The 26340-nt window shown below is 52.1% G+C and overlaps 1 protein-coding gene across 3 annotated transcripts in view; it reads left to right on the top strand.

Annotated features, from left to right (window-relative positions):
• Positions 1–26340, top strand: part of SHC2 (SHC adaptor protein 2) — a 190294-nt gene that overhangs the window by 131315 nt on the left and 32639 nt on the right. For all 3 annotated transcript variants that reach the window (XM_078669204.1, XM_078669205.1, XM_078669203.1), the window contains 4 exons: positions 3055–3106; positions 12895–13021; positions 14051–14231; positions 15428–15503. In XM_078669204.1, the coding sequence (XP_078525330.1) occupies positions 3055–3106; positions 12895–13021; positions 14051–14231; positions 15428–15503 (436 nt within the window). The remainder of the gene's footprint in view (positions 1–3054; positions 3107–12894; positions 13022–14050; positions 14232–15427; positions 15504–26340) is intronic.

Below are 26340 nucleotides of genomic sequence, written 5' to 3' on the forward strand. Positions count from 1 at the left end.
AGGACACCCCAGTTGGGGTATAAGTGCGCTTTACAAGTACAAATTTAATTTCATTTCATCCGGGAGTGAGGTCCACCACTCACTACAGCGGGGAGGGTCAGTGACGTGGGGGGCACCTTCATAAATAACACATGAATGCACCACCAGTGTGCAGGGGGGTCAACCGGCTCTCACCACTGGGGTCATCGGTCCAACCACGTGATAATGAAGCCATCGAGCTCAGGGTACCGGTGCCAGAACCTGGAAGCAAAGGTCCTCTCCAAACAAGCCTTGGTCATGCTTTGCTTTCCTGGCGGTTGGGTGGTTTTACCCTCTGCCATAATATGGTCAAAATCCTGACTTTTGTAACAATTTATGTTGCAAAAAGTAAGCTTGCAGAGAGTGCATGCATTTTCCCTCTTGGAAAATGGAAATGATCTTACAACTCTTGGGGAGAGGAGTTGGCCTAATAGCTAGGGTGATCGACCTCGAATCTGGGGAACTGGGTTCGAGTCTCAGTAATGACACTGAACATCCTGTGATCCTGGGCAAATCACTTAATCTCCCCGTGCCTAACAAAAAATGAATGTGTCCTCATGTAACGCAACTGGTGCTATGTAAAGCGTTCTGATACCCGATACCTTCGGGTCAAGTTTGCGCTATATAAAACTCCATGAAAAAAAGAAAAATATGAACATTTTCTTACAATGATCGTAAAAACGATGCCTGGGAAGGTGAAATTAACATTTGAAACTTTGTGATGGGTGAAGATCCGAAATTTTGTTACATTTTAGCAACAGAAAATATATTTTGCATGCCCAATTTATGGGTCTTAAAACTCAAAATAATAATCACTTTCTAAAGCACTGCCTGCATTGTTAAACATTAAATATGGAAGGAAAGAGAACACACAGGGAGCCGAGGTGACTGACAAAGTATTGGACACACCCAAGGAGATATTTTATTGGCAGTAAACTTACGACTGCTACTGCCTGGGTAAAACGATTCCTCGCGTCTCACCACCAAGACAATCAACATGTTTCGCTCCAGTATCAAGTACGCCAGCTGCCTCCTTCAGGACTAACATTCTTTTTCACGCATTCTGTTTGTTTTTCACCCTTCCAGGGCCTCTTTTCTACCTAAATATGCACAGTAGCCAATATGTGGTCAATATGCTACTAGAGGGATGTCCTCTCTGATAGACTTTTTAGATTGCTCCTACTCAGTACCGACCAAAACGTATCTTTACTCTTCTCAGGAGAGTGAGTGTGTGCACCCAAGTCTGCATCCACGGCCAACATTCTCTGTTTCACATCTACTTTTCTCCACAGCTAGTAGCTTCTGACTGCACCAGTAACATATTTGCTTCAGTCTTGTCTGTTCACCACAACTTCTTTTAAAAAGCTGTTACAAAAGGTGAACTATTCGTCAAAAATCCTCCCTTGTGTCCGCCTGTACCAGTGCTTGCAGGGCTGTGCAGGGTCCATCCGTGAGTGAACGGAACAGCCCCACCGGTGCTAGGATTGCGTTACGCATTGCACCGGCCCGGGTCCTATGGGCTTAGAGTGAGGTGTGTCATATATTAGAAAAAGCCAAGTATTAGTGCTTTCCTGAATTCTGGGTGGCTGCTGATTCCCTTTGTGTTCTTGGGCAGAATCAGCCATAGGTGGCCGGTTAGGATGGACAGAACCTGTCCCGCCAGGTTCTGGTATCCCGATGTGATGGAGCTGGCATATGCTTGTGCATATAGCAATAAGTTATGTCTCCCCAAAAAAATAAGATAATTAGATAGCTCACCTCACCTGTTCCTGTAGAGAGGAGATATTTCATTGTAAAACCCATGGCTCGATGGACACTTATTGCATTAAATGAAACAGTGCCTTTTCGTTTACCTTGTGTAGTGATGGTTTTATGTCAAAAGGTAACCTATAGTGTGACAAGGCCGCGACAGCGCAAACTCACAGACCTTTAATTACGCCCCTCCATGAATGCTGCGTAAAACCAAAACCTAAGTGAGGAATTCAGTGACAGACACCAGGCTAGTGAGCCCAAAAAGGACCTCTTTATATAAAAACAGCATTGCTAACGCTATTGAACTAAAGAAGGAGGGGGCATATTACCTAGCAATAGCGATATTTATCGCTAAGCAGGGTTAGCGGGAATAATTTTATCGGCGCGCTACGACGATTTTTATCGCTGAGATACCTTGCTATCCACAAGGTTTATCTCAGAAACGATAAAAATCATTCGAAATGCGTGAATAGCGCTGGAAATACAGCGATATTCACACATTATCGTGACAATGCTCTTAGCCATGTTATCCACCTCCCATTGGATAACATGGCTAAGAACTGCTCCTGGGCAGGCGTTAGCTTTTGGAGATATTCGCGCTTAGCGCGAATATTTCCATCGCTACGCCTTTGTAGGTAATAGGAGATAGCGATGTTAGCGACTGTTTTCATTCGCTAACATCTTGGCACGCCCACTTTGCATGTCATTAGCGATAAATATCGCTGACATGCAAAGCGGGCCCCAAGATGCTCGCTGTCGCTTATTAGCTGTCGCTAACTGGTGTTAGCGACAGCTTGGTAATAGGGCGATCAAATCATCGCCGCTGTAGCGGGAAAAAGTCCCGCTAAAGCGGTGATAAGGGTCCTTGGTAATATGCCCCGAAGTGTCTCCAGAATGGACCTCAGCCACCATATTCTTTGAAAATAACTTGTGATCATCTGTGAGGAGGTTTGCACGAAGACAATGACCCCCTTTACGCTCTCATTTCTGACACTCGTGTCTTCCTTCAACAGTCCAAGGTTCATGACCCCCTGTCCTCTGGTGCATCATAACTGCCCCAACCTTGATCAGTTCACCAGTGATGGTCTCAGGTGTGAACTTCTGAGTAAAATTAATTTCCAATCCAGTTGTAGTAATGCTGCAGTGCGCCCCCTTGCCCCCAGAGGGCGCTCACAAATGTTCTCTTTAAAGAAGTGGCCACGGCCGCAGGCCTCAGAATGTGACGGTAATCACTGACCATTCGTGCCCTGTTTAACCTTCCTTTCCATGTTTTCTTTGATGCAGGACACAACTGATTATGTGGCCTACGTGGCAAAGGATCCAATTAACCAAAGAGGTAAGAGGTCAGAGGTCAGATGACAAGCGTGCCTGCTACTTGAAAGTTTGTGCGGTGGTTGATGCAATGCTGAAAACGGGTGGAATGGAAGTGTCAACGCTTACTTACACCGGTGGGCGTGACACTCCCAGCCATATGCGGGGTTAAAGAAACTATTGCAAATGCAGAAAATGTCGTAAAACAGGTGTAAAATGGACGCAAACATGGCCAAGCCTGTAATTCACTCTTTCTTGCAGCAGAAAATCCTACTTTGCGAGACAAATTTGGTGATCCTCCGGCACAAGCATTATTGCAACGGTTTTATTTTTATTTAAGTCAAAATGAGCTCCTAAAGCAGAAACCTGGGACGGAGCATGGGCCCTGAATTATACCCCCCCCCCCCCCCCGCATGATGCATTTGGTGGAACTGAGCTTAAAATGAACCTTTCTGGCGGGCTTTCCTCTGCAACATGTTTGTACATTTGTAAACAGCATCTCTCAATGAACCATGTGGTGCATCTCACACACAGGCGCGACACGCACAAGCTGCATCTCACGCAGAGGCACATGTTGCATCTCACGCAGAGGCACAAGTTGCATCTCACGCAGAGGCACAAGTAGGATGTGCATGTAGTGTAGAGACACATGGTGCATGTCGCACAAGCTGCATCTCACGCAGAGGCACAGGTGCGACATGCACAAGCTGCATCTCACGCTGAGGCACATGTTGCATCTCATGCAGAGGCACATGCCGTGATGTGCATGTGGTGCATCTCACGCAGAGGCACATGCCGTGATGTGCATGTGGTGTATCTCACGCAGAGGCACATGTCGTGATGTGCATGTGGTGTATCTCACGCAGAGGCACATGCCGTGATGTGCATGTGGTGTATATCACGCAGAGGCACATGCCGTGATGTGCATGTGGTGTATCTCACGCAGAGGCACATGCTGTGATGTGCATGCGGTGTATCTCACGCAGAGGCACATGTCGTGATGTGCATGTGGTGTATCTCACGCAGAGGCACACGCCGTGATGTGCATGTGGTGTATCTGACGCAGAGGCACACGCCGTGATGTGCATGTGGTGTATCTCACGCAGAGGCACATGCTGTGATGTGCATGTGGTGTATCTGACGCAGAGGCACATGCCGTGATGTGCATGTGGTGTATCTCACGCAGAGGCACATGCTGTGATGTGCATGCGGTGTATCTCACGCAGAGGCACATGTCGTGATGTGCATGTGGTGTATCTCACGCAGAGGCACACGCCGTGATGTGCATGTGGTGTATCTGACGCAGAGGCACACGCCGTGATGTGCATGTGGTGTATCTCACGCAGAGGCACATGCCGTGATGTGCATGTGGTGCATCTCATGCAGAGGCACATGCCGTGATGTGCATGTGGTGTATCTCACGCAGAGGCACATGCCGTGATGTGCATGTGGTGCATCTCATGCAGAGGCACATGCCGTGATGTGCATGTGGTGTATCTCACGCAGAGGCACATGTCGTGATGTGCATGTGGTGTATCTCACGCAGAGGCACATGCCGTGATGTGCATGTGGTGTATATCACGCAGAGGCACATGCCGTGATGTGCATGTGGTGTATCTCACGCAGAGGCACATGCTGTGATGTGCATGCGGTGTATCTCACGCAGAGGCACATGTCGTGATGTGCATGTGGTGTATCTCACGCAGAGGCACACGCCGTGATGTGCATGTGGTGTATCTCACGCAGAGGCACATGCCGTGATGTGCATGTGGTGCATCTCATGCAGAGGCACATGCCGTGATGTGCATGTGGTGCATCTCACGCAGAGGCACATGCCGTGATGTGCATGTGGTGTATCTCACGCAGAGGCACATGTCGTGATGTGCATGTGGTGTATCTCACGCAGAGGCACATGCCGTGATGTGCATGTGGTGTATATCACGCAGAGGCACATGCCGTGATGTGCATGTGGTGTATCTCACGCAGAGGCACATGCTGTGATGTGCATGCGGTGTATCTCACGCAGAGGCACATGTCGTGATGTGCATGTGGTGTATCTCACGCAGAGGCACACGCCGTGATGTGCATGTGGTGTATCTGACGCAGAGGCACACGCCGTGATGTGCATGTGGTGTATCTCACGCAGAGGCACATGCTGTGATGTGCATGTGGTGTATCTGACGCAGAGGCACATGCCGTGATGTGCATGTGGTGTATCTCACGCAGAGGCACATGCTGTGATGTGCATGCGGTGTATCTCACGCAGAGGCACATGTCGTGATGTGCATGTGGTGTATCTCACGCAGAGGCACACGCCGTGATGTGCATGTGGTGTATCTGACGCAGAGGCACACGCCGTGATGTGCATGTGGTGTATCTCACGCAGAGGCACATGCCGTGATGTGCATGTGGTGCATCTCATGCAGAGGCACATGCCGTGATGTGCATGTGGTGTATCTCACGCAGAGGCACATGCCGTGATGTGCATGTGGTGCATCTCATGCAGAGGCACATGCCGTGATGTGCATGTGGTGTATCTCACGCAGAGGCACATGTCGTGATGTGCATGTGGTGTATCTCACGCAGAGGCACATGCCGTGATGTGCATGTGGTGTATATCACGCAGAGGCACATGCCGTGATGTGCATGTGGTGTATCTCACGCAGAGGCACATGCTGTGATGTGCATGCGGTGTATCTCACGCAGAGGCACATGTCGTGATGTGCATGTGGTGTATCTCACGCAGAGGCACACGCCGTGATGTGCATGTGGTGTATCTGACGCAGAGGCACACGCCGTGATGTGCATGTGGTGTATCTGACGCAGAGGCACATGCCCTGATGTGGTGTATCTCACGCAGAGGCACATGCTGTGATGGGCATGTGGCGTATCTCACGCAGAGGCACATGCTGTGATGTGCATGTGGTGTATCTGACGCAGAGGCACATGCCCTGATGTGGTGCATCTCACGCAGAGGCACATGTCCTGATGTGCATGTGGTGCATCTCACGCAGAGGCACATGCCATGATGTGCATGTGGTGTATCCCATGCAGAAACACATGCCGTGATGTGCATGTGGTGCATCTCACGCAGAGGCACATGCCGTGATGTGCATGTGGTGTATCCCACGCAGAGGCACATGCCGTGATGTGCATGTGGTGCATCTCACGCAGCGGCACATGCCGTGATGTGCATGTGGTGTATATGATGCAGAGGCACATGCCCTGATGTGCATGTGGTGTATATCACGCAGAGGCACATGTCGTGATGTGCATGTGGTGTATCTCACGCAGAGGCACATGCTGTGATGTGCATGCGGTGTATATCACACAGAGGCACATGTCGTGATGTGCATGTGGTGTATCTCACGCAGAGGCACATGCCGTGATGTGCATGCGGTGTATATCACGCAGAGGCACATGCCGTGATGTGCATGTGGTGTATCTCACGCAGAGGCACATGGTGCATCCAAGCTGAGGCAGTGGTACATCTCACACAGAGGCACATGATGCTTCTCAGGCAGTGGCACGTGGTGCATCTCACGCAGGGATGTATGACGTTACAACGCATGCTTTTACATCACATGCCTTTACAACGCGGTTTTTACAACGCATGCCTTTACAACGCATAGTGCTTTGGGGCGCTGGATAGTGAATTGTTTAATTTACTATTCCAACTCCAGTCCCCGTGGATAGTAGGGAAGGTGTTGGATAGTACATTAAACCTATTCCCTATCCTAGAGCGCCCCCCAGCGCAATGTGTTGTAATGGTTTGCGTTGTAAAAGTTGCGTTGTAAAGACACTGCGTGGTAAAAGTTGCGTTGTAAAGGATGTTTCCCCTCACGCAGCATAAGGTCGGGTAGGTGCAACGGCGCCTGCATCCATGAGGCACAGACTCGAGTGACCCACTGACCGATTCTCATGGTATGATTTTCCCGCATTTAAGGGAGTACTCCTCTATTTCTTTAGTGCCACTAGATCACAATAGGCCATTAAACTTGCTGATTTTTCCTTATAATTGTCTTTACTGGTCCTGAAGAAGCGCTTTTGGATCTCCTCCAGAGACAGCGATATAGCTCAAAACATGTTGACCGAAAGTATATCCATTGGGGCAATGCTACACAACTAGCTACAGAGGGCCATTACACCCCTCACAGCAGCACCACTTTCTTGGATTTTAACATTGACAGAGGGATCACCTTTCTTAATATATTCACCTATTCTCCCTCCAGTCATTTTTTAACTTCACGTTAGGACTTCACTGCCTCTTACCCCCACGCACCCACATTGCTTTATCAAAAGATCACCGATAAAGAGACCCTTCGGGAGACATGAAGGGTATTGTAGCGCCGGCCCGATGAAGAGCACCTGCCCAATGATGAAGCATGACATCCTTCGGGGTGTGCGAGGGCATCATGATTAGGACACACTATTCCCCACAAACAGAGTAGTAGGACAACCATAGTAACCTCTGATAGGAACAGTGACTCTCGTTGGGTATAAGGTTATGAGGCATATGGTACGACATGCATGTGGTGCATCCCAGCTGAGGCAGTGGTTTATCTCACACAGAGGCCTGTAGTGCATCCCAGCTGAGGCAGTGGTTTATCTCACACAGAGGCCTGTAGTGCATCCCAGATGAGGCAGTGGTTTATCTCACACAGAGGCCTGTAGTGCATCCAAGCTGAGGCAGTGGTGCATTTCACACAGAAATATAAATAAACAGTGAGAATCCACCAAATTGGGTGATGTGTTCCCTACTGCGGTGGGGAGCACATAGTGTTTTTAAAATACCCCTCACACACCAAAAGGACCCTTGGTGTCATGCTTCATCATTGGGGTCTTCGCACCCCTCTACGGGATGCGGCTTGCTGCGACCTACGACTACGCGGGAGCACTGGTAATGCAGACTATGCGTGGTGCATGTGAGGGTTGGGTGTGAGTATGTGGTGGGGTAGTGTGAGACGGTGAATGTTTAAAAAGTCCCTGGCTCGTGGGGTAGGTCAGAACTAATTTAATGAGCCCCCGGGCTGGTGCTATTAAAAATGGTGCAGATTGAGGTGATTATGTGTAATTAAGCACATCGCCTCTTGGGTGCGTCGACATGTTTCGGAGATCAACTCCTTCTTCAGGACAGGGTGCACCACACCCCACCTTACTCACGTTTTCTTAAGTAAAAATGTGTATTTACAAAAGAGTGGGGATGTAGTACTATAATGTGCCTACAAATGGAATGAAATTCTTTGCCAATATGCAAACAACTTCTTGGTCTTGGTACAGTGCCTCATGAGCCTCCAGACGTTGGGGGTAGCTCTGGCCCAATGGCTCGAGTTACAGCAGTCGTAACGTCCTTCTTCCCCCGAACGCGGCTCCTTTCAGACAGAGGCACAGGTGTGACAAGCACGTGGTGCATCTCACACAGAGGCACGCAGTGCACCCCAGCCGAGGCAGAGGTACATCTCACACAGAGGCACATGGTGCATCTCACACAGAGGCACATGGTGTGACATGCAGGTGGTTCATCTCACGCTTCTGCAAGATGCTGCAGTTCTAAACATTCTAGAAGCTTTTCAGAAATGTATTTATTTAAATTTAATTTGATTCATTTCTAGATTTATAGAGCACGCAGCTACCCAACAGGTTTTCCCGGTGCTGAGGTGGACAACACTCAAGCCACACAATGCAAATGAACAGCACAGAAAGATTATAATTGATTGTAAAGGAAGGTCTTTCATTTTTTATGGAAGGCTAAGAGCGTTTGCAAAAATAACAGTTGATGGACAGAATCCAGAACAATGTCATTCATTCACCCCAGTACAGAGATCTGGACCTAAATCCATCGTTTTTTTGCTTGCCACACCACCCCAGTTCAGACATGGCTATATGCAAATGAGCCTTGACCCTGTGCCTCATGGGAACAGTCCAGCCCGAACTGCCAAGCCATGTCTTTCCTGGACCGGAATCAAGCATCCTAGGACCGGTTTCTGGCTATCAGCCTTCATTCAGCCTGGATAGCTTGACTCCAGTCGTGTGGAGAGCATGGGACCCACGTCTGAGCATACCCATCCCACTCGGGGTGACAAATGCAAAAATAACAGTTGATGGACAGAATGCAGAACACATCATAAGTTCCAGTGGAAGGGAATTCCACAGTTTTGGGTCGAGGTAGGAGAACGAGCGGCCTCTCATACGAGCAAGACGGAATCTGGGCACAGAAAACAGAGAGAGGCTAGCTGTTCTCAGCTGTCGGGTGGGCACATAAGGTTGACCAGGCTTTGTATATAGAGGGGCGCCAAACCATGGGGCATATTACCAAGGGCCTTATCGCCGCTTTAGCGGGAATTTTTCCCACTAAAGCGGCGATAATTTTATCGCCCTATTACCTAGCTGTCGCTAACACCAGTTAGCGACAGCTAATAGGCGATAGCGGGCATTTAGGGGCCCACTTTGCATGTCAGCGATATTTATCGCTAATGACATGCAAAGTGGGCGTGCCAAGATGTTAGCGACTGGAAACAGTCGCTAACATCGCTATCTCCTATTACCAACTTTTGGAAATAATTGCGCTAAGCGCGATTATCTCCAAAAGCTAACGCCTGCCCAGAGCAGTTCTTCACCATGTTATCCAATGGAAGGTGGATAACATGGCTAAGAGCATTTGCTCGGTAATGCATGAATATCGCTGTCTTTTCAGTGATATTCATGCATTTCGGCCGATTTTTATCGCTTAGGAGATAAACCTTGATAATATCAAGGCTCCTAAGCGATAAAAATAGGCGAAGCTTGGCGATATAATTTTGGCCGCTAACCAAGCTGAGCGATATTTTTCGCTCATGCTTGGTAATATGCCCCCATGTTTGGCCCAAAACATGTAGCATAAGGCCTTAAACTCTGCGTTTGTTCACCTTGAGCCAATGGAGCTGATGAAGCAAAGGTGAGACTGAGGCATGTTGAGGCACCCGGAAGAGGCGGCGTGCAGTCGCATTTTGTATGAGCTGTAAACGATGGAGGGAGGCTGTATCAGCGCCCGGGTACCACACATTGCCGCAATCGTGGCTGGAAATCGCCAACGCCTGCTTAACCGTTCTCTGGCTGTAGAAGTAATTAACCAGAGTATTTGTTTTAGCCATTTAAGGACCGCAAAGCAGGTCATGTGACCCCAGTCACTGGGCCTTCGAGGGAGAGGTTGTTCTCAATAGCTCCAGAATCACCATGCTGAACTTTCAATCTCGCCGCCTGCAGGTCACAACTGGAACTCACAGTGCCGGCACAAGGCTTGACACTTGTCAAAATCACCCCTACAGACAACAGCTTCTGTATTTGATGGAGACACACAGCTAGATGCATCAAACAAAAATCCGCTCGAAAAGGGGCAGATTCTCAGAATCTGCCCCTTTGCGACCGGTATTTTTGCATTTGGGATGCATCATCCCAAATGCAAAAATCGCAAATTGAGAAATCGATAAATTGCGATTATTTGCATTTAAGGATTGTCAAATTGAGATTCCTTAAATGCAATGCATTAAATTTGTAAAAACAGCGAATTCGCTAATAGGGCACGCAAGTTGTACCATGAAGTACAACTTCATGGTAATTCGCAATAACTTTGAAAAATGCACTAAAGTGCATTTTTCAAAGTTTCATGTTGCGCACACACATGCCCTAAGGGCATGTGTGTGCGCAACATATGTGAACATATCAATTTCAGGGGTGCAACAGGGTGTCCTTTGGACACCCCTGCACCCTTGAAACCGCAATCTCAATTTGCAATTCGCTAATTGAGAATCGCAAATTAAGATTATCTTCCAATTCATTCCTATGGGCCCCTAGGCCCACAGGAATGAATGGGGAGGTATTCCTTAATTGCGACTCGCAATTTGCGAGTTGCAATTAAGGAGTTATTAGAAATCGCTATTTTTTTAGTGATTTCTTGATGCATTCCATTTTGCTATTCCTTAATAGCGAATCGGTATTTTTCGCTATTAAGGAATCGCAAAATGGGTTGTTGATGCATCTGGGGTATAGTCAACTGTGCTTGTTTTCAAACACGACAGAAAATGCACAGAACACAAAGGTAAACTGCCTCGGGCAACTCTCAGACATTCTTAGCAGGAGAAGAGTCCCCCACAGGTTTGAAATAAACACAGGCCAGCAAGCCTCATGAACGCCATTGCAGAGCAGCCCCAGCGCTGGCTTCCAAATAAAAACACAAAATGCTACAGGCATGGTACAGGAATGCAAAATAAACTTCATTCACGTGCGAGCCCCACCAGAACTCATTAGAAATAAAAAGGGGAAAGAGGAGAGCCTGTGTGTAAACATTGCCAGGAATGACAATGACAAGCAGCATACATTATGGATGGAAAGGGACGGTTCTCACTCTACCCTGGGGTCTTCCTTGGCTTCCAAGATAAAAGGCTCCATCCTCGACAAGTTAAACATTTGCCGCTGATGTGTGCAAGTCACAAGGGGGCATATTACCAACGATTAGCGATATTTATCGCTAACGAGGCTTAGCAACGAATTTTTGGGAAAACCAACGATAATCTCTCGAAGTTTGGCGTTAGCTTGATGATAGGGGCTCACAAACTTAGCCATGATATCCACCTTCCATAGGATATCATGGCTAAGTCAAGAAAATACCAGGTGTAAAAATAGCAGCGCTAACCGCGGTTAGCGCTGCTTTTTTTTTATCACTATAAGGGTTAGCGAAATCCTTGATAATAGGACAAATGTCGCTTCACAACATTTCTCCTATTCTTTTTCTCTGGAACGCCCCCTTTGCATCTCATTAGAGATGCAAGGGGAAGCGTAGAGAAAAAGGGTGCTAACATGCGAATTTGCGTGTTAGCACCCTGTTGCTGATAGGGAGATAATTTTATCTCCGCTTTCTTGGCATTTTAAAGCCAAAAAAGCGGAGATAAATCTCTTGATAATATGCCGCAAGGTCCGCTCCAGACAAGACCAACAAAGACTTTCATCCTTGCAAGGATGGTATATTGAGTACTGTTAGATTGGGAACAGTCTCAGCTGATCTACACAGTCAACATACAGCAAAAGCCTGATTTGAAGTGTAATAGAAGAAATACGTTATTAGTTATTGATGGGCATTGTTATTTCTACAAGAAACACAGTACATTGCAAGTCAAGAAGGAACCAGAGGGCAAGGTACACAGAGACAATACATATATTAACATGGATCACAAGAAGGAATTTAACCTCTTTCTGAAGGGAAGGGGGGCAGTGCTTAATGTGTAAAACAGTAGGTGCCAGGGTGCTCGTCAGGAGGACACTGCGGTTTGCACCATCCAACACAACTGTTAACCATCGCACTCCTACATGTGTGACAATTCAGACTATTCCAGGCCCCAAAGCAATAACAATGGCCTGAGTGGCAGTCCGTAGTCATTGTTCATGTATATTCAATGAACAAACAGCTTTCTTTGTGCTCATACATAAATTAAGCAGACAGCACTACCAAGTGGCAGACACTCGTAAGCAACGGTGCTGACAATCAAGTGCTGGGGCCGAGCAGCGGAAAGCACCGGATCAAATTAAGCCCTTTAGGGGAGTTGACAATAGGTGAGCACCAGCTGGGGAAAGTCCAGCCTTTAGGGGATGTAGACGGAGAGGTTTGGTTATGATGTTTTTATTTCTTGTTCTTGTACTTTTGTGTGGAGTGAAAACTGGAGAAGGGCTCAGAGGTTTAGAAAATAACAGGCCCCTTTTAAACACATAAATATAGCAGTAAGATCTTCATGGAGACTGCAGCTGAGGAATTGACCTTTTGTATGTGTTTTTTTCTTTTCCCAGCCTGCCACATCCTGGAGTGTTGTGATGGTCTTGCTCAGAGTGTCATCAACACCGTTGGACAAGCCTTCGAGCTCCGCTTCAAGCAGTATCTGCACAGCCCTCCCAAAGTGGTGGTGCCCCCTGACAGGTAGGACCTCTCACCCATCTTCACCTCACGTCTCATCCTTCTGTCCCCTCTGCAGAGCGAGAGATACCTAGTTTAAGGCTCTCTTTACTCCCCACCACCTGGGGCCTCATTTATGAGGCCTTGCGTCAGTTTTGCGCTTCAGATGCGTCACTTTTTGTGACGCATCGGCGGCATAAAACATGCCTCCTGTTGCGCACTATTTACAAAGTGACGCATCTAAGCAGATGCGTCACTTTGTAAACCCCTGCGCTAAATTATACCTGCGGCAGGTATAATGTATGCAGGAGGGGCGTTCCCCTGCAAAAAGCCTCGTAATAGTGACGCAGTGAAATCTATGAGATTTCACTGCGTCACTTTTAGGACGCTGTTGCGTCAAAATCTTGCGCCTGCCTCACAGCAGGCGTAAGACTGACGCAAGCCCTTTCACATGGGGCTTTCCCCATGTGAAAGGACGCATTGCTGGAGTTGCGTCACTTTTGTGACACACTCCAGCAATGCGTCACTTTTGCGCCTACAGATACGTCAGAAATACTGACGTATCTGTAACTCCTTGCGACATGATGCGTCATACTGTAAATATGACTCATCAATCATGTCGCAAGGAGGGCACACTGAGAAGTGACGCATCACTGCTTTCACGCAGCGATGCGTCATTTCTTATAAATGAGGCCCATGGTCTTTACTTTTTATTTTTCCACCAGCTCTTTCATCCCTTGATCTACCAGTGGTCCCGCCTTGCCTGGGCCAGTCATGTCCTTAAAGCTCTGTCGTTGCTCGCGAAGCAGAGAGTACACTCTAAGAGATGCCTTGGATGCTGTGCCAATCATTAGGGTGCAGTCAGGCAGTCTTTTTTTTATTTTAGAGCTAGTTAGAAACTTTCTAAGACAGGATTCATTTCACCCAACTCCCATTAGAGCCTTTGTGAAGGCTGTTCTGGTTCCTCTTTCTTCTCCTACCCGCAGTCTTTTATTCTTTTCTCTACCAACCCTCTCCTAAAGTTGACTCTGATCTTTTCTGGACTTTCTGCAGGTTGCTGACCGGCGACGAGTCCGCCTGGGGAGATGAGGATGAGTCGGCAGAGCACGATTACTATAACAGCATTCCCGGGAAGGAGCCCCCGCTGGGCGGGATCATGGATTCTAGGATGCGGCAGGGGCCACTGATGGGCCACGTCCACACGCAACCCCCCAGCACCAACCACTTCATTCAGGTGTGTTCGAAAGCACGCGCCTCTAAACTATCAGCAGCATAAGACCATGGGGTTATCTACAGCGGATGTATGTCAGTACAACGCGATAATTTTGATCGTGGCACTTGACAACGCAGTTTTCACAACGCAAGTCATTACAACGACTTGCGCTGTAGGCGCTGGATTGTGGAATAATTAAATTTTCTATTGCAACTCCAGCCCACGTAACAGTAGGGAAGGTGTTGGAATAGAAAATCAAACTATTCCTTAAGCAAGAGCGCCATCCAGCGCAAGTCGTAGTAACGACTTGGGTTGTAATAGCTGCGTAGTAAAGGACTCGCGGTGTAAACACCGCGTTGTAAAGGATGTTTACCTCTACAGCACCCCCAAACCACATCTGGGCTGAGCCCTGGTCATCACACTCATGATGTGCTATATCACATCTGTGTAGCACAATTGTAGTATTTGTGTCACTTCATGGCACTTCTGGAGTCCTGGCACCATTTCCAGACAATTCCTTGAATTATTGTTGGCTGGTCCTGTGGGGGTCTGTTGCTGTTGGGTTTGGTCAGTCCAGAAGGGTCTGTGATTTGCACAGTTAGTAATAGTTCATGCCACCTAATGGGAGGAGTATAACGTGTGCCACCCCATCAGAGATCTGTGTACCACGCTTCCTGCATAGATAAATGTGTCCAACAAATTTGGGGACTAGTCACGAACTCCATCTTGTAGTACACTTAGTAGTACTGCAGGGGAAACATCCTTTACGACGCAACTTTTACCACGCAGTGCCTTTACAACGCAGGTTTTTCAACGCAAGTCATTACAATGAATTGCGCTGGGGGCGCTCTAGGATAGGTAATAGTTTAATTTACTATCCAACTCCTTCCCTACTATCCACGGGGACTGGAGTTGGAATAGTAAATTAAACTATTCACTATCCAGCGCCCCCCAACGCAAGTCGTTGTAACGACTTGCGTTGAAAAACCTGCGTTGTAAAGGCATGCGTAGTAAAAGCATGCGTTGTAACAACGTACATCCGTACTGCAGTAGTACTCACATACTACAGAATGTTATTCACAGATCTACGTTTGGACGCCCAGGCCTCTGTCTCTCCTATATTTTATATGCAGAGATCTTACGCCTATGTTTTTGTAGTACATGTGCCAAGAAGGCTAGGCACTCACTCCCAGCACTTTCCTTCCTCTCCTGCACAGAACGGATCCCCATCCAGACGAGACCAGAGCACCACTGTGGCCCCTCACTGGGAAGGCGACAGCCTCTGTGCAGCAGGTATGGCTTGCTGGGTGCACGTGAAGGGCATGGGATGTGACGTACACAGGAAACTGAAACGACTTCTGGCGTAGAAAGAACGAGTCGGGCACAGTGGGATGAGCCCAGGACTGGGAAAGCAGAGAGAGAACTGCAGGCCAGGCTTGAGGTGCAGTGAAAGAGCTGTGTGTGTGGGTCCGAGCTCTGCAGTATCAGACAGAGAGCTGCAGGCCAGGCTTGAGGTGCAATGAAAGAGCTGTGTGTGTGGGCCCGAGCTCTGCAGTATCAGACAGAGAGCTGCAGGCCAGGCTGGAGGTGCAATGAAAGAGCTGTGTCTGTGGGCCCAAGCTCTGCAGTATCAGGAAGAGAGCTGCAGGTCAGGCTGGAGGTGCACTGAGAGAGCTGTGTCTGTGGGCCCATGCTCTGCAGTATCAGACAGAGAGCTGCAGGCCAGGCTTGAGGTGCAATGAAAGAGCTGTGTCTGTGGGCCCAAGCTCTGCAGTATCAGGAAGAGAGCTGCAGGTCAGGCTGGAGGTGCACTGAGAGAGCTGTGTCTGTGGGCCCATGCTCTGCAGTATCAGACAGAGAGCTGCAGGCCAGGCTTGAGGTGCAGTGAAAGAGCTGTGTGTGTGGGCCCGAGCTCTGCAGTATCAGACAGAGAGCTGCAGGCCAGGCTTGAGGTGCAGTGAAAGAGCTGTGTGTGTGGGCCCGAGCTCTGCAGTATCAGACAGAGAGCTGCAGGCCAGGCTGGAGGTGCAATGAAAGAGCTGTGTGTGTGGGCCCGAGCTCTGCAGTATCAGACAGAGAGCTGCAGGCCAGGCTTGAGGTGCAGTGAAAGAGCTGTGTGTGTGGGCCCGAGCTCTGCCGTATCAGACAGAGAGCTGCAGGCCAGGCTTGAGGTGCAGTGAAAGAGCTGTGTGTGTGGGTCCGAGCTTTGCAGTATCAGACGGAGAGCTGCAGGCCAGGCTTGAGGTGCAGTGAAAGAGCTGTGTGTGTGGGTCAAAGCTCTGCCGTATCAGACAGAGAGCTGCAGGCCAGGCTGGAGGTGCAATGAAAGAGCTGTGTATGTGGGTCCGAGCTCTGCAGTATCACACAGAGAGCTGCAGGCCAGGCTTGAGGTGCAATGAAAGAGCTGTGTGTGTGGGCCCGAGCTCTGCAGTATCAGACAGAGAGCTGCAGGCCAGGCTTGAGGTGCAGTGAAAGAGCTGTGTGTGTGGGCCCGAGCTCTGCAGTATCAGACAGAGAGCTGCAGGCCAGGCTTGAGGTGCAATGAAAGAGCTGTGTGTGTGGGCTCGAGCTCTGCAGTATCAGACAGAGAGCTGCAGGCCAGGCTGGAGGTGCAATGAAAGAGCTGTGTGTGTGGGACCGAGCTCTGCAGTATCAGACAGAGAGCTGCAGGCCAGGCTTGAGGTGCAGTGAAAGAGCTGTGTATGTGGGCCCAAGCTCTGCCGTATCAGACAGAGAGCTGCAGGCCAGGCTGGAGGTGCAATGAAAGAGCTGTGTGTGTGGGCCCGAGGTCTGCAGTATCAGACAGAGAGCTGCAGGCCAGGCTTGAGGTGCAGTGAAAGAGCTGTGTGTGTGGGCCCGAGCTCTGCAGTATCAGACAGAGAGCTGCAGGCCAGGCTTGAGGTGCAATGAAAGAGCTGTGTATGTGGGTCCGAGCTCTGCAGTATCAGACAGAGAGCTGCAGGCCAGGCTTGAGGTGCAATGAAAGAGCTGTGTGTGTGGGCCCGAGCTCTGCCGTATCAGACAGAGAGCTGCAGGCCAGGCTTGAGGTGCAATGAAAGAGCTGTGTGTGTGGGCCCACGCTCTGCAGTATCAGACAGAGAGCTGCAGGCCAGGCTTGAGGTGCAGTGAAAGAGCTGTGTCTGTGGGCCCAAGCTCTGCAGTATCAGGAAGAGAGCTGCAGGTCAGGCTGGAGGTGCACTGAGAGAGCTGTGTCTGTGGGCCCAAGCTCTGCAGTATCAGACAGAGAGCTGCAGGCCAGGCTTGAGGTGCAATGAAAGAGCTGTTTGTGTGGGCCCGAGCTCTGCAGTATCAGACAGAGAGCTGCAGGCCAGGCTTGAGGTGCAGTGAAAGAGCTGTGTGTGTGGGCCCGAGCTCTGCAGTATCAGACAGAGAGCTGCAGGCCAGGCTTGAGGTGCAGTGAAAGAGCTGTGTATGTGGGTCCGAGCTCTGCAGTATCAGACAGAGAGCTGCAGGCCAGGCTGGAGGTGCAATGAGAGAGCTGTGTGTGTGGGCCCGAGCTCTGCAGTATCAGACAGAGAGCTGCAGGCCAGGCTGGAGGTGCACTGAGAGAGCTGTGTATGTGGGTCCACGCTCTGCAGTATCAGACAGAGAGCTGCAGGCCAGGCTTGAGGTGCAGTGAGAGAGCTGTGTGTGTGGGCCCGAGCTCTGCAGTATCAGACAGAGAGCTGCAGGCCAGGCTTGAGGTGCAATGAAAGAGCTGTGTGTGTGGGCCCGAGCTCTGCCGTATCAGACAGAGAGCTGCAGGCCAGGCTTGAGGTGCAATGAGAGAGCTGTGTGTGTGGGCCCGAGCTCTGCAGTATCAGACAGAGAGCTGCAGGCCAGGCTTGAGGTGCAATGAAAGAGCTGTGTGTGTGGGCCCGAGCTCTGCAGTATCAGACAGAGAGCTGCAGGCCAGGCTGGAGGTGCAATGAAAGAGCTGTGTATGTGGGTCCGAGCTCTGCAGTATCAGGAAGAGAGCTGCAGGCCAGGCTGGAGGTGCAATGAAAGAGCTGTGTGTGTGGGCCCGAGCTCTGCAGTATCAGACAGAGAGCTGCAGGCCAGGCTTGAGGTGCAGTGAAAGAGCTGTGTGTGTGGGCCCGAGCTCTGCCGTATCAGACAGAGAGCTGCAGGCCAGGCTTGAGGTGCAGTGAAAGAGCTGTGTGTGTGGGCCCGAGCTCTGCAGTATCAGACAGAGAGCTGCAGGCCAGGCTTGAGGTGCAATGAAAGAGCTGTGTGTGTGGGCCCGAGCTCTGCAGTATCAGACAGAGAGCTGCAGGCCAGGCTTGAGGTGCAGTGAAAGAGCTGGGTCTGTGGGCCCAAGCTCTGCAGTATCAGACAGAGAGCTGCAGGCCAGGCTTGAGGTGCAATGAAAGAGCTGTGTGTGTGGGCCCGAGCTCTGCAGTATCAGACAGAGAGCTGCAGGCCAGGCTTGAGGTGCAGTGAAAGAGCTGTGTGTGTGGGCCCGAGCTCTGCAGTATCAGACAGAGAGCTGCAGGCCAGGCTTGAGGTGCAATGAAAGAGCTGTGTGTGTGGGCCCGAGCTCTGCAGTATCAGACAGAGAGCTGCAGGCCAGGCTTGAGGTGCAGTGAAAGAGCTGTGTGTGTGGGCCCGAGCTCTGCCGTATCAGAGAGAGAGCTGCAGGCCAGGCTGGAGGTGCAATGAAAGAGCTGTGTCTGTGGGCCCGAGCTCTGCAGTATCAGACAGAGAGCTGCAGGCCAGGCTGGAGGTGCACTGAGAGAGCTGTGTCTGTGGGCCCGAGCTCTGCAGTATCAGACAGAGAGCTGCAGGCCAGGCTTGAGGTGCAGTGAAAGAGCTGTGTATGTGGGTCCGAGCTCTGCAGTATCAGGAAGAGAGCTGCAGGCCAGGCTTGAGGTGCAGTGAAAGAGCTGTGTGTGTGGGCCCACGCTCTGCAGTATCAGACAGAGAGCTGCAGGCCAGGCTTGAGGTGCAATGAAAGAGCTGTGTCTATGGGCCCAAGCTCTGCAGTATCAGACAGAGAGCTGCAGGCCAGGCTTGAGGTGCAGTGAAAGAGCTGTGTCTGTGGGCCCAAGCTCTGCAGTATCAGGAAGAGAGCTGCAGGCCAGGCTTGAGGTGCAGTGAAAGAGCTGTGTGTGTGGGCCCGAGCTCTGCCGTACCAGACAGAGAGCTGCAGGCCAGGCTGGAGGTGCACTGAGAGAGCTGTGTCTGTGGGCCCAAGCTCTGCAGTATCAGACAGAGAGCTGCAGGCCAGGCTTGAGGTGCAGTGAAAGAGCTGAGTGTGTGGGCCCGAGCTCTGCAGTATCAGACAGAGAGCTGCAGGCCAGGCTTGAGGTGCAATGAAAGAGCTGTGTGTGTGGGCCCACGCTCTGCAGTATCAGACAGAGAGCTGCGACCAGGCTTGAGGTGCAATGAAAGAGCTGTGTGTGTGGGCCCAAGCTCTGCAGTATCAGACAGAGAGCTGCAGGCCAGGCTTGAGGTGCAATGAAAGAGCTGTGTATGTGGGTCCGAGCTCTGCAGTATCAGGAAGAGAGCTGCAGGCCAGGCTTGAGGTGCAGTGAAAGAGCTGTGTATGTGGGTCCGAGCTCTGCAGTATCAGGAAGAGAGCTGCAGGCCAGGCTGGAGGTGCACTGAGAGAGCTGTGTGTGTGGGCCCGAGCTCTGCAGTATCAAACAGGGAGCTGCATTCCAGGCTTGAGGTGCAGTGAAAGAGCTGTGTGTGTGGGTCCGAGCTCTGCAGTATCAGGAAGAGAGCTGCAGGCCAGGCTTGAGGTGCAGTGAAAGAGCTGTGTGTGTGGGCCCACGCTCTGCAGTATCAGACAGAGAGCTGCAGGCCAGGCTTGAGGTGCAATGAAAGAGCTGTGTCTGTGGGCCCAAGCTCTGCCGTATCAGACAGAGAGCTGCAGGCCAGGCTTGAGGTGCAGTGAAAGAGCTGTGTGTGTGGGCCCGAGCTCTGCAGTATCAGACAGAGAGCTACAGGCCAGGCTTGAGGTGCAGTGAAAGAGCTGTGTGTGTGGGCCCGAGCTCTGCCGTATCAGACAGAGAGCTGCAGGCCAGGCTTGAGGTGCAGTGAAAGAGCTGTGTGTGTGGGCCCGAGCTCTGCAGTATCAGACAGAGAGCTGCAGGCCAGGCTTGAGGTGCAGTGAAAGAGCTGTGTGTGTGGGCCCGAGCTCTGCAGTATCAGACAGAGAGCTGCAGGCCAGGCTTGAGGTGCAGTGAAAGAGCTGTGTATGTGGGTCCGAGCTCTGCAGTATCAGACAGAGAGCTGCAGGCCAGGCTGGAGGTGCAATGAGAGAGCTGTGTGTGTGGGCCCGAGCTCTGCAGTATCAGACAGAGAGCTGCAGGCCAGGCTGGAGGTGCACTGAGAGAGCTGTGTATGTGGGTCCACGCTCTGCAGTATCAGACAGAGAGCTGCAGGCCAGGCTTGAGGTGCAGTGAGAGAGCTGTGTGTGTGGGCCCGAGCTCTGCAGTATCAGACAGAGAGCTGCAGGCCAGGCTTGAGGTGCAATGAAAGAGCTGTGTGTGTGGGCCCGAGCTCTGCAGTATCAGACAGAGAGCTGCAGGCCAGGCTTGAGGTGCAGTGAAAGAGCTGTGTGTGTGGGCCCGAGCTCTGCAGTATCAGACAGAGAGCTGCAGGCCAGGCTGGAGGTGCAGTGAAAGAGCTGTGTGTGTGGGCCCGAGCTCTGCAGTATCAGACAGAGAGCTGCAGGCCAGGCTTGAGGTGCAATGAAAGAGCTGTGTGTGTGTGGGCCCGAGCTCTGCAGTATCAGACAGAGAGCTGCAGGCCAGGCTGGAGGTGCAATAAAAGAGCTGTGTGTGTGGGCCCGAGCTCTGCAGTATCAGACAGAGAGCTGCAGGCCAGGCTTGAGGTGCAGTGAAAGAGCTGTGTCTGTGGGCCCGAGCTCTGCAGTATCAGACAGAGAGCTGCAGGCCAGGCTGGAGGTGCACTGAGAGAGCTGTGTCTGTGGGCCCGAGCTCTGCAGTATCAGACAGAGAGCTGCAGGCCAGGCTTGAGGTGCAGTGAAAGAGCTGTGTATGTGGGTCCGAGCTCTGCAGTATCAGGAAGAGAGCTGCAGGCCAGGCTTGAGGTGCAGTGAAAGAGCTGTGTGTGTGGGCCCACGCTCTGCAGTATCAGACAGAGAGCTGCAGGCCAGGCTTGAGGTACAATGAAAGAGCTGTGTCTGTGGGCCCAAGCTCTGCAGTATCAGACAGAGAGCTGCAGGCCAGGCTTGAGGTGCAGTGAAAGAGCTGTGTCTGTGGGCCCAAGCTCTGCAGTATCAGGAAGAGAGCTGCAGGCCAGGCTTGAGGTGCAGTGAAAGAGCTGTGTGTGTGGGCCCGAGCTCTGCCGTACCAGACAGAGAGCTGCAGGCCAGGCTGGAGGTGCACTGAGAGAGCTGTGTCTGTGGGCCCAAGCTCTGCAGTATCAGACAGAGAGCTGCAGGCCAGGCTTGAGGTGCAGTGAAAGAGCTGTGTGTGTGGGCCCGAGCTCTGCAGTATCAGACAGAGAGCTGCGGGCCAGGCTTGAGGTGCAATGAAAGAGCTGTGTGTGTGGGCCCACGCTCTGCAGTATCAGACAGAGAGCTGCGACCAGGCTTGAGGTGCAATGAAAGAGCTGTGTGTGTGGGCCCAAGCTCTGCAGTATCAGACAGAGAGCTGCAGGCCAGGCTTGAGGTGCAATGAAAGAGCTGTGTATGTGGGTCCGAGCTCTGCAGTATCAGGAAGAGAGCTGCAGGCCAGGCTTGAGGTGCAATGAAAGAGCTGTGTATGTGGGTCCGAGCTCTGCAGTATCAGGAAGAGAGCTGCAGGCCAGGCTGGAGGTGCAATGAAAGAGCTGTGTCTGTGGGCCCGAGCTCTGCAGTATCAGACAGGGAGCTGCATGCCAGGCTTGAGGTGCAGTGAAAGAGCTGTGTGTGTGGGTCCGAGCTCTGCAGAACAGGAAGAGAGCTGCAGTCCAGGCTTGAGGTGCAGTGAAAGAGCTGTGTGTGTGGGCCCACGCTCTGCAGTATCAGACAGAGAGCTGCAGGCCAGGCTTGAGGTGCAATGAAAGAGCTGTGTCTGTGGGCCCAAGCTCTGCAGTATCAGACAGAGAGCTGCAGGCCAGGCTTGAGGTGCAGTGAAAGAGCTGTGTGTGTGGGCCCGAGCTCTGCAGTATCAGACAGAGAGCTGCAGGCCAGGCTTGAGGTGCAGTGAAAGAGCTGTGTATGTGGGTCCGAGCTCTGCAGTATCAGGAAGAGAGCTGCAGGCCAGGCTTGAGGTGCAGTGAAAGAGCTGTGTATGTGGGTCCGAGCTCTGCAGTATCAGGAAGAGAGCTGCAGGCCAGGCTTGAGGTGCAGTGAAAGAGCTGTGTCTGTGGGCCCAAGCTCTGCAGTATCAGGAAGAGAGCTGCAGGCCAGGCTTGAGGTGCAGTGAAAGAGCTGTGTGTGTGGGCCCGAGCTCTGCCGTATCAGACATAGAGCTGCAGGCCAGGCTGGAGGTGCACTGAGAGAGCTGTGTCTGTGGGCCCAAGCTCTGCAGTATCAGACAGAGAGCTGCAGGCCAGGCTGGAGGTGCAATGAAAGAGCTGTGTGTGTGGGCCCGAGCTCTGCAGTATCAGACAGAGAGCTGCAGGCCAGGCTTGAGGTGCAATGAAAGAGCTGTGTGTGTGTGGGCCCACGCTCTGCAGTATCAGACAGAGAGCTGCAGGCCAGGCTTGAGGTGCAGTGAAAGAGCTGTGTGTGTGGGCCCGAGCTCTGCAGCATCAGACAGAGAGCTGCAGGCCAGGCTTGAGGTGCAGTGAAAGAGCTGTGTCTGTGGGCCCGAGCTCTGCAGTATCAGCCAGAGAGCTGCAGGCCAGGCTTGAGGTGCAATGAAAGAGCTGTGTGTGTGGGCCCGAGCTCTGCAGTATCAGACAGAGAGCTGCAGGCCAGGCCTGAGGTGCAATGAAAGAGCTGTGTGTGTGGGTCCGAGCTCTGCAGTATCAGACAGAGAGCTGCAGGCCAGGCTGGAGGTGCAATGAAAGAGCTGTGTGTGTGGGCCCGAGCTCTGCAGTATCGGACATAGAGCTGCAGGCCAGGCTGGAGGTGCAATGAAAGAGCTGTGTCTGTGGGCCCGAGCTCTGCCGTATCAGACAGAGAGCTGCAGGCCAGGCTGGAGGTGCACTGAGAGAGCTGTGTCTGTGGGCCCAAGCTCTGCAGTATCAGACAGAGAGCTGCAGGCCAGGCTTGAGGTGCAGTGAGAGAGCTGTGTATGTGGGTCCGAGCTCTGCAGTACCAGACAGAGAGCTGCAGGCCAGGCTTGAGGTGCAGTGAAAGAGCTGTGTGTGTGGGCCCGAGCTCTGCAGTATCAGACAGAGAGCTGCAGGCCAGGCTTGAGGTGCAATGAAAGAGCTGTGTGTGTGGGCCCGAGCTCTGCAGTATCAGACAGAGAGCTGCAGGCCAGGCTGGAGGTGCAATGAAAGAGCTGTGTCTGTGGGCCCAAGCTCTGCAGTATCAGACAGAGAGCTGCAGGCCAGGCTTGAGGTGCAATGAAAGAGCTGTGTATGTGGGTCCGAGCTCTGCAGTATCAGGAAGAGAGCTGCAGGCCAGGCTGGAGGTGCACTGAGAGAGCTGTGTGTGTGGGCCCGAGCTCTGCAGTATCAGACAGGGAGCTGCATGCCAGGCTTGAGGTGCAGTGAAAGAGCTGTGTGTGTGGGTCCGAGCTCTGCTGTATCAGACAGAGAGCTGCAGGCCAGGCTTGAGGTGCAATGAAAGAGCTGTGTGTGTGTGGGCCCGAGCTCTGCAGTATCAGACCGAGAGCTGCAGGCCAGGCTGGAGGTGCAGTGAAAGAGCTGTGTGTGTGTGGGCCCGAGCTCTGCAGTATCAGACAGAGAGCTGCAGGCCAGGCTGGAGGTGCAGTGAAAGAGCTGTGTGTGTGGGCCCAAGCTCTGCAGTATCAGACAGAGAGCTGCAGGCCAGGCTTGAGGTGCAATGAAAGAGCTGTGTGTGTGGGCCCGAGCTCTGCAGTATCAGACAGAGAGCTGCAGGCCAGGCTTGAGGTGCAATGAAAGAGCTGTGTGTGTGGGCCCGAGCTCTGCAGTATCAGACAGAGAGCTGCAGGCCAGGCTGGAGGTGCAGTGAAAGAGCTGTGTGTGTGGGCCCGAGCTCTGCAGTATCAGACAGAGAGCTGCAGGCCAGGCTGGAGGTGCAATGAAAGAGCTGTGTGTGTGGGCCCGAGCTCTGCAGTATCAGACAGAGAGCTGCAGGCCAGGCTTGAGGTGCAGTGAAAGAGCTGTGTCTGTGGGCCCGAGCTCTGCAGTATCAGACAGAGAGCTGCAGGCCAGGCTGGAGGTGCAGTGAAAGAGCTGTGTGTGTGGGCCCGAGCTCTACAGTATCAGACAGAGAGCTGCAGGCCAGGCTTGAGGTGCAGTGAAAGAGCTGTGTGTGTGGGCCCGAGCTCTGCAGTATCAGACAGAGAGCTGCAGGCCAGGCTTGAGGTGCAATGAAAGAGCTGTGTGTGTGGGCCCGAGCTCTGCAGTATCAGACAGAGAGCTGCAGGCCAGGCTGGAGGTGCAATGAAAGAGCTGTGTCTGTGGGCCCAAGCTCTGCAGTATCAGACAGAGAGCTGCAGGCCAGGCTTGAGGTGCAATGAAAGAGCTGTGTATGTGGGTCCGAGCTCTGCAGTATCAGGAAGAGAGCTGCAGGCCAGGCTGGAGGTGCACTGAGAGAGCTGTGTGTGTGGGCCCGAGCTCTGCAGTATCAGACAGGGAGCTGCATGCCAGGCTTGAGGTGCAGTGAAAGAGCTGTGTGTGTGGGTCCGAGCTCTGCTGTATCAGACAGAGAGCTGCAGGCCAGGCTTGAGGTGCAATGAAAGAGCTGTGTGTGTGTGGGCCCGAGCTCTGCAGCATCAGACCGAGAGCTGCAGGCCAGGCTGGAGGTGCAGTGAAAGAGCTGTGTGTGTGTGGGCCCGAGCTCTGCAGTATCAGACAGAGAGCTGCAGGCCAGGCTTGAGGTGCAGTGAAAGAGCTGTGTGTGTGGGTCCGAGCTCTGCCGTATCAGACAGAGAGCTGCAGGCCAGGCCTGAGGTGCAGTGAAAGAGCTGTGTGTGTGGGTCCGAGCTCTGCAGTATCAGACAGAGAGCTGCAGGCCAGGCCTGAGGTGAAATGAAAGAGCTGTGTGTGTGGGCCCGAGCTCTGCAGTATCAGGCAGAGAGCTGCAGGCCAGGCTTGAGGTGCAGTGAAAGAGCTGTGTGTGTGGGTCCAAGCTCTGCAGTATCAGACAGAGCTGCAGGCCAGGCTTGAGGTGCAATGAAAGAGCTGTGTGTGTGGGCCCAAGCTCTGCAGTATCTGACAGAGAGCTGCAGGCCAGGCTTGAGGTGCAGTGAAAGAGCTGTGTGTGTGGGTCCGAGCTCTGCAGTATCAGACAGAGAGCTGCAGGCCAGGCTTGAGGTGCAGTGAAAGAGCTGTGTGTGTGGGTCCGAGCTCTGCCGTATCAGACAGAGAGCTGCAGGCCAGGCTTGAGGTGCAGTGAAAGAGCTGTGTATGTGGGCCCGAGCTCTGCAGTATCAGACAGAGAGCTGCATGCCAGGCTTGAGGTGCAATGAAAGAGCTGTGTATGTGGGTCCGAGCTCTGCAGTATCAGACACAGAGCTGCAGGCCAGGCTTGAGGTGCAATGAAAGAGCTGTGTATGTGGGTCCGAGCTCTGCAGTATCAGACAGAGAGCTGCATGCCAGGCTTGAGGTGCAATGAAAGTGCTGTGTGTGTGGGTCGGAGCTCTGCAGTATCAGACAGAGAGCTGCAGGCCAGGCTTGAGGTGCAATGAAAGAGCTGTGTGTGTCTGTCCGAGCTCTGCAGTATCAGACAGAGAGCTGCAGGCCAGGCTTGAGGTGCAATGAAAGAGCTGTGTGTGTGGGTCCAGGCTCTGCAGTATCAGACAGAGAGCTGCAGGCCAGGCTTGAGGTGCAATGAAAGAGCTGTGTGTGTGGGTCCAGGCTCTGCAGTATCAGACAGAGAGCTGCAGGCCAGGCTTGAGGTGCAATGAAAGAGCTGTGTGTGTGGGTCGGAGCTCTGCAGTATCAGACAGAGAGCTGCAGGCCAGGCTTGAGGTGCAGTGAAAGAGCTGTGTCTGTGGGCCCGAGCTCTGCAGTATCAGGCAGAGAGCTGCAGGCCAGGCTTGAGGTGCAGTGAAAGAGCTGTGTGTGT

The sequence above is a fragment of the Lissotriton helveticus genome, chromosome 12, assembly GCF_964261635.1.
Source record: "Lissotriton helveticus chromosome 12, aLisHel1.1, whole genome shotgun sequence".
Classification (NCBI taxonomy): Eukaryota; Metazoa; Chordata; class Amphibia; order Caudata; family Salamandridae; genus Lissotriton; species Lissotriton helveticus.